The 8,205-nt window shown below is 36.7% G+C and overlaps 1 protein-coding gene across 1 annotated transcript; it reads left to right on the top strand.

The window, feature by feature from the left end:
* The first annotated feature begins 296 nt into the window (after positions 1 to 296).
* On the top strand, positions 297 to 7,533 carry LOC131709168 (uncharacterized). Its single transcript, XM_059011287.1, has 6 exons — positions 297 to 401; positions 2,273 to 2,566; positions 3,363 to 3,611; positions 4,584 to 4,640; positions 5,744 to 5,829; positions 6,154 to 7,533. The coding sequence occupies exons 1-5, from the start codon at positions 329 to 331 to the stop codon at positions 5,806 to 5,808; spliced, it is 738 nt and encodes a 245-aa protein (XP_058867270.1). The 5' UTR covers positions 297 to 328; the 3' UTR covers positions 5,809 to 5,829; positions 6,154 to 7,533.
* The last annotated feature ends 672 nt before the right edge of the window (positions 7,534 to 8,205 follow it).

Here is an 8,205-nt window from a genome sequence, read left to right on the forward strand (position 1 = left end):
TCTCTAATGCTTAAACTGTAGCTCCCTTGTCTGAGTCTCTTTCTTGCCAATAACATCTGAGGCAAAAGCCCACTCATCTGAAATCCTCTTGTTTGTGTTTTAGGAATGCTAATTGAACTATATACATATGTAGTACCCAGAATACACATTTCAAGGCAAAAGCAGAAGTTTATTTATGTTATTAAGGAGTCACCAATTCGCAGGAGCACTGCTGTGGTGACCAATCGCATGTTTAATATGTCTTGGCCAATCAGTATCTAGCCTGCCAGGAAACTAGTAATGACTGTTCTTATTAAGAGGTTATTGTTCTAATTCCAGGAAGCAGATCATGGGGGGGCTGCATGCACAATTGTTTTTTGAGCTTTTACTGATAATTTCAGCGATACATCTTTCACTCAGTGGTAAGATCATTTATTGTTGTTTATGTATGTACAGTAGAGAGCAAACATATTAGAACTTGTGATTGTGCATATAAAATTCAAACCACTGTAACTGAAAATCTAGGAACATGGTTTAAATAGCCAAATTAGTGATTGTCTAATTTAATTGAAGACTTTAATAAGCCACACATGCAATTCATTTAAAATAGTAAGAGAAAAAGAACACATAGCCACAAATGGTAAAATGCATGAGTTGTTGAAGATGTCTAATTGAAGCATAAATGGAACATTTTCACACAGACAAGTGCCTATTGTTTCTATATCGGTGATTACTGATCGGAAATTGAAATTCTCACACTCAGAGGTTTTCCTACAGGTAGGCATATAAAGAAAATAAATGACAAATCTTGGTGTGTTCTAATAAATGTGCACACTACTGCATGTATGTATGTATGTATGTATGTATGTATGTATGTAAGTATGTATGTATGTAAGTTTTGTATTACCATGGGTTGGGTTTGTTGTTTTGCTATTCAACAACAAAACATTTTTTTTATAATGGTACCAAAAATACAATTTAATCTGACTCAAGGATTACATTGTACTAAATACTAAATACTAAATAACCAAACTACGATAACTGTGTGCAATTGCCAAATGCTACAACCAGAATTCAAATGTAATGACATGTACTTTAGCCCTAAAGTTATAATACACACTGGTCTAGATCTTAGAGTTTGGTTTAATTGTCTAAAAAAAAAAAAAAAAAAACTAGGCGTGCTACAGCTTATTGAACTTGCAGTAGAAGACATGCGAGTCATTATTCCTTATTGAGAAAAATAATATGTTTAAAGGCTTAGGGACTATTAAATATTTTAGAGAGGTGATTCTATCCTTAGCTGTAATAAAGTAAAACAAATACAGAAGATACATTCAAGCACTAAAATAGCTTCATTTAAACACTAAGCTAGAGCCATCATTCTAATTTCCGGTTGTCTAACCTCATTTTGTGACAAGCTTCTAAATGGTTTCCTGCAGTAGATGAAGAACAACACACTGTAACCTGATACCAAGCCCCAGGTTTGCGTTGTATAGCCAAGTAGAGTTTGCAATTCACAGTTATCATATATTTGTTGCTGCCTAAAAACAATACAGCATTATTTTTATGATTTTTGTGGTGGTGTTTTTTTCCCTGAGAATGAAAACCTACATTGTCAGCTACCACTGAAAATAAATGATCCAGCAGAGAGGGTTACATGTTACACAAGCTAGCTCTCGGTTCCCTTGTGGAAAACCACATTAGTCTGCAAACCAGACATCACAAGAACAAGAATGTCAGTAACGCACATCAGTGACGAAAATCCCCTGCTACTGTAAATTCAAAATTTAAGGATATCTGTTTATAAATAGTATGACTGTATAGGAAATGGTGACGTTAACACTCACAGATAATTAACAACGCAGACTTTCGCAGTGTTGTTTTCAGGGCTTGTTCTGTGCTACAGCTACATCAGCCATTTTATATACATTTCCAAACTTACAGTAACTGAATTTTGATGTCGCATTTAAGAGATTTTAAGAAAGATCGTCTTTAGCACACACTGAGGGAACACAAAGCCATTGTGTGGCTTGGAACTTGGTTTCAGGAGACTAGGTTTCAGGCCACTGCATGGCACACCAGGTGAGACTTGGGGTTTGATACAGGAAAGTTGCCTCAGAATAGGTCTCCCCATTCTCCTGGATCCAGGTGTCAAGCCACTGAAAATATGACTTTGTGTCCCCTCAGCTTTAGAGTATTTGAATCTGTGCAGGATGAAAACAGTGGATATTAAAATGTAGGTAAACGTCTATACCCCTTCTATTCCTGATGTGTTTGTAACTTTGGCTCACAGATGACCACAGATACTACGCTTCTGAGGGCAGATCAGTGAGCTTGCCCTGCGGGGGAGTGGAGTCGTCTGCAGGCAGTGTGGTTGAGTGGGTGCAGACCCAGATAGGACATGTAACTCCAAACACCATTCTGACTAGACACCCGGACGGCAGAGTCAGCAAAGGAATTAAAGACACTGGGGGTCGATTCGAGCTCCAGACTGACTCCTCATTGACGATACACAGAGCGGTGCCTGAAGATGCTGGAAGTTACCAATGCAATGGCAACCGGGCTTCAGAGCTGCTATTCCTGACTGGTGAGTCATAGTAGTTGAGAAAGATTGAAACCAAAAAGGGGAACATGAGTAGATGGAAACAAGGTTTTGAAATCCATTTCTCAGCTCTTACTATCATGTGAAATGTAATAACAGTTCCTCTATTAACATTGTTTAAATTGTCTCCTGAAAATTCATAAAGTTTCTCCCTGACTACCCTTGTGATCATTTTGTGATACCTTAAAATACTGAACCGAGAATGAAAACACTTGCCAAAAGTCACAGACAAAATAGAAGACACTTTGAAAAATAAAAGTTGAAGGCCAGTAAAGTATTTTTAGTCATTTTAAATGAGGGTAACAAACATGTTGTCATTTGTTTTTATTTTAATAAAAGTACAATCCCCTGAGCCTACATTAAACAAGCAAACAACAACAAAAAGAAAACAATTATTTGACAATTTATTCAAAAATATAGGTCAGCGCCATATTGGTGAGGTCAGATCATATTAACATTCATGTCCACCAGCCATATACCTTAACAAGATGGCAGCTGTGCTGAGGAGTCTCTGTAGGTTGCTTTGGATAAACATGTCTGCTAAATGACTACAGAAGAAGAAGAAGAAGAAGAAGAAGAAGAAGAAGAAGAAGAAGAAGAAGATAGACCATTGTTGCCACAGAACATAGATCTTCAGAGACATGCTAAGCTTGGCTTTTGATTCCATACTTTTATTAGTTTGTTATAAAGAAAAAAAAACACAAATAAATTATCTAATTCTTTAACAGTGCTGCCTCCAGCCTTTGGTGTTGGCCGTGAATAAAAATCTTTTTTTTCCCAGTGTTTTCAGACCCTAAGGATCCGATGCCTGGAGAATTGGTAATCGTGACTTGTGAATTAAAATGTGCAGTGAACTGTGGGTCCTACACCTTGAGGATGAATGCAGAGGACCAGAGCCATACATCCCAGGATGCACCACTGCAGATGGTGCTTCATGTGAACAAGTCTGATGACGGAGAAATATTCCGATGCAGACTGGATGAAGGAGGGCGAGTAAGAGCAGAAGCTTCATTTCAATTGCAAGTTAAAGGTAAGGCACTGTCCAATCATAGACTTTGGAACTGCAAGATGAATGTGGCTCCTGTAAAGGGCTGTGTTTATCAGTTAAAGAGTAAAGGCCGCTACACACCAGACGTGATGCGATTATTCATCAGGACATAAGATACTTTTGCAGCGACATGACCACACACACACAGACACGATGTGACAGACTGTGATCAAGACTGGTACATATTCTTCAACATGATGTGAAATGATCTCGCACAGTATTCTTCTTGCAATTATGCAAATACTGTTTTTTGTTTTAACAAAGCTAGAGATGATGGTTTTCACAAAGTCCACTTCTTTTAATGATTGGAATGATGGTGGCGTTTGGATCTGGCAACGTTTCGATCAGTTTAATAGAACCCAAGCACTAGATCAGCCTGTGTCTTTGTAGCATAATGCCCACGTGCCATCTAGTGAACAGCTACTGTAGCTATCTTTAGTATTGCAGGTGCACTAGATGGGGTTGGCTTCATCTACTATATAGACACCTGAGTTTCATATCTATGGCTTGCAACAAGAACTGAAGCAATGAGTTTGCAATCATTCTTAGTGGTTATTCTTCTTGTGATATTGTGTGTTGAGGTGGTTTGACAGATTTCTGGAGCTGCTCTTCTGTCTAGCTGCCTGTCAAAGCTATATGTAAAGTAGGCTAAATCTGCCATAGGTTTGGAAAGGGTATAACTGCAGTATAAAAAATTAAAAGGTTTAAAGGATTACAAAATATTTTATTTCAAGACATTTCAAACAAAAGCTCTTCAGATCTGTAGAAAGAAAAGTAGTAATATACATATTTTACTGTACTTTTTAATGCAATATTTAAGTGATTGCAATTACAACCAGGCAGAATAATTTCAAACATCATAAAAAGGGGACAGCACAAGTCATTCTTATTCCAATATTGTTGTTGTAAACCAAATTCCCCCTGTGTCAACCCTAACGGAATATTTTATTTCAGAAGATCATTCTGCTAGAACAAAAGTGATTGGGACGGATGCAGCACATGCAGGGGCAGGTAAATATACATGCTGTCAAGACAGTGTACTAACGATGGATTCACAGAAATACTGTTTTCAACAGTGCTATGAAAGCATCTGATTTCTGACCAGAATATATATAACACAAATTATAAATGATATTGTAAGAAAAAGGGATTTTTTATGAGTTTGTATTTGCTGTCAACGCTGTAACAACGGGCTTCAGCTGAGTCAAAGAAGTGAAAATAAAGAACACTGGAAAAAAAATAAGATAAAATTAAACAGACCTAACAAAAAATGACCATACAAAAAAATAAATCAAATTCATAATGTATGTTTGTATTCTGTAAGGAAAGTTAATGAAAAGATTCCAAGTACAAAACTAGGATTGAGGGAGCAGCTGTGTGTATGTGGGCAGTGAGTGCTGCTAGAATGTTTTAATGCCTGAGCAATAAACTGAGCAGAACTGACCTCATCTGACCCGTGCAAGCAAGACGTCTGGTCAAAATAAGCCAGCAACTAAGCTCTGCATGCAAAAGGGGTGTAGAGTCTGTATAAAACGGCAGCACTTGGAGGTGCATTTAAGAATCATCAGGATCCTCTATGAACATTGTGTCCGATGCTTCTTCCAGAGATTGGTAACTGATATCATTGCTTAATTTCTGTTAATAACTGGTGGCCTCATTATTGTGTATAATGATTATGCTGTAAACGTGTGACTTTTAATTATTGGAAATTTTTTTTAAAAGTCTGCTTAAACCCTTGTTGTGTGCGCTCCTTCACACACAAATGCGTAAATAGTTTCCTTACAGTTTCATATAGGATAATGTGCGATCTAAGAAATGATGGCGATACATATTAGATCAAATTTACTGGTGACATTTCATTCACCCACTTTATTAGGCCAAGTTGGAGATGACTGTGTACTGACGGAATTCACATAGCAAACATCGTCTGTGCAAGCGTGAATAGGCCAGCATTCTTCACTTTTGTAAAATTAGGAAACAGGATTAGGTAAAGGATAAATCACATAGGTAGGAAGTTTAAAATAGTTTCTAGAAGAGGTAAATGGAAAGGGGAAAATAAATGGTATAACATGGTGCTGAAAACATGTTCGACTTTTTTCTTTTTTTTGTACTAGGTCATTTGAACTTATCTCTGGTGTTTACCCTTCTTGCCGCTGCTGTGGTGATGCTGTTTGAGTAAACCATAAAGGACCAAGATCATGTAAGTGTTAGGAAAATAAAATCCACCACGCAGCATTTGTCATTATTTTACACAAATGGATGTAAATTACAGTTGCACACAAATTGGTCCATTTTCATGTCACCACATTGTTGGTGGTACAGAAGGCATTAAGCCCATTTCAGTGCCTGGGTGAAAGGGGCTTTAGATGATGATGTTAAAAGGCATGACAAACAGGGGTCTCCGAGGTAAGGTAATATTTGTCTTTTCAAGAGCTTAATAAAGTGCATCAGTATCAGCCGGCTGTTAGTGAACTAGTTTGAAATAGTTCCCTATAATCTAATGTCTCTGTTTTCTGTCACTTAGGTGCAGGTTGCAGAATGACATGATATCGCGAAAATGTCTACCAGAAGCCTTAATAGTAATACAGTATTTCATGTTAGATTTCAAAATGTCATTTTTTTTTTTTTTTTCTCTAATTGGTCAGTTTTTCATTATATGGAAAACTACAAAGCGGTATGTAATTCAATATGTTAACGTAACATTGTTCAGCAGGTTTCATTCGACTTTATGGAGCAAAATTAGTTCATTCTATAGGGTGATGCAAAACGTTCGGCCATAGCTGTTCACGTTTCTTTCCTTTCCCAGTTTCTTAGATGTTAAATTTCACCTGGTATTCTGTGCATTTATAACGATGTGTAAAGCGCTTCCAACAGTGATTGTAGCTTTACAGAATATTTTCACAAATCTTGCCTGTTTTGCACATAGCTCTCAAATACAGTTTTGAAAGAAAAACATTATGGAAAACATGTATTTACATTTTAAACTATGCTATTGGGTACCGCAAACAAAAAAACAAAACAGTTCTCTCTCGCCTTACTCACGAGAAATCTGTTACACGTGCACTTCCTAGGTTAATTCAGTTCATGTGTCTGGTGGGTCAGAGCATGTGACTGAATGAAAGCAAGACTAAACGGGAAGCAGCTGGATTGCTAAAGAGAGGAAAGAAACCGTTGAAAGGGTGGGGGCAATTTCACTCTCCAAATTGCAGCACTATCTGTAATCATTCATTTAACCTAGTATAGGACCAGAAATACTGTTTTAAAATGTAAATACATGTGTAACTTTCAAAATTGTAGAGAGTACGAAGAACATGTAACATCTAGGACATTATTTTGCTAACTACAACCACTTTTTAGTTTTAATTATTTTAGATTTATACCTCATTAGATTAAATCTGAGGATTATATTATTATACATTCTTGGCTCAAATTCCCCACACCGCTATCGTACAATTTTGGCTTGGTAACCAAACCACCTCATTTTCCTTTTTAACAACTGAATAAAGTGCATGGAAGTTTGCAAAGTTTCCTTGATCGATTTGAATCTCATTTTATAAGCAAAAGCTTTAATTTAATAAGCAAACCAAAAAAATCTGTCTTCATTTAGACCCCATTCAAATATACACACAGCAAGTTTAATCCGTTACAGTACTTTGTATTTGCAAATATACTAACAGTCATTATCCAAATCTAACTATCCTTTCGCAACTTTATAGACACGCTTCGCTTGGCCCTCTTGACCACCTCTTCCTTGTTTTACTAAACTGCAGGTCAGGATCACACTGTAAAACAGCTCTTTGGGCACGCAAGCTGCATGCATATAGATGTAATATTGTTTTCCCTGTATAATGAATACATTAACAAATAAAACTGTGTTTGCCCCCTGCTGGCTATGCCACTGCAACTAATCTGATTTTACATAATTTATAACTACGTTTTTTTCTTCTCCCAGGTACTTCATAAAAGTACAGTACAAACAATGATGACACTTTCATATTGTGTTGATTACTCTTATTTATTTTTTAATTGAGTGACTTATTTTAACTAAAAGCTCCCAAGTCCAGCACAGTTGTTTTCTGGGCTGGAAACACTTCCAAACACTCAATACAGATTCCCTTGCGGTTTAAAAACTACTGGATGTCCAAATTAGGTATTATTTTAATTCATAACAGATAGGTAACGACCTGCTGGTGCTTCTTGCGTGCCATTAAAACGTAAGAGATTTGTCACTGGAAGGCAGTCTGGAATTCTGGGAGACCATCTCTGTAACTGGCATAATCCAAGCACAGACGGCAACAGCAACCACCACAAATGACACCTGTCATTTAAAACTACAAAACAGAAGGACTGGCCATACCCTCAGTGGTTTGGGATCCATTCAAGTCAAGTTCAGCAAATACTTAAGATACTAAATGTTTGAAAACCTTTTTTTTTTATTATTTTTAAATATAAGATTATTACTCATAGTACCACTATAAATTCTGTGATGTTTTTCATATATTGAAAGCATTTACCTAAAGTAATACATTGGTTGAGATCTTATATTTTATGTTACACTTCAAATTTAGAACGACTT

Source organism: Acipenser ruthenus, chromosome 41 (assembly GCF_902713425.1).
Source record: "Acipenser ruthenus chromosome 41, fAciRut3.2 maternal haplotype, whole genome shotgun sequence".
NCBI lineage: Eukaryota > Metazoa > Chordata > Actinopteri > Acipenseriformes > Acipenseridae > Acipenser > Acipenser ruthenus.

Excerpts from the sequence above, each read along its gene's own strand:
- LOC131709168 (XM_059011287.1), top strand. The coding sequence starts at position 329 with ATGGGGGGGCTGCATGCACAATTGTTTTTTGAGCTTTTACTGATAATT. Across the intron at positions 402-2,272 it reads GATACATCTTTCACTCAGTG|ATGACCACAGATACTACGCT; the intron begins GTAAGATCATTT and ends TTTGGCTCACAG. Across the intron at positions 3,612-4,583 it reads ATTTCAATTGCAAGTTAAAG|AAGATCATTCTGCTAGAACA; the intron begins GTAAGGCACTGT and ends ATTTTATTTCAG.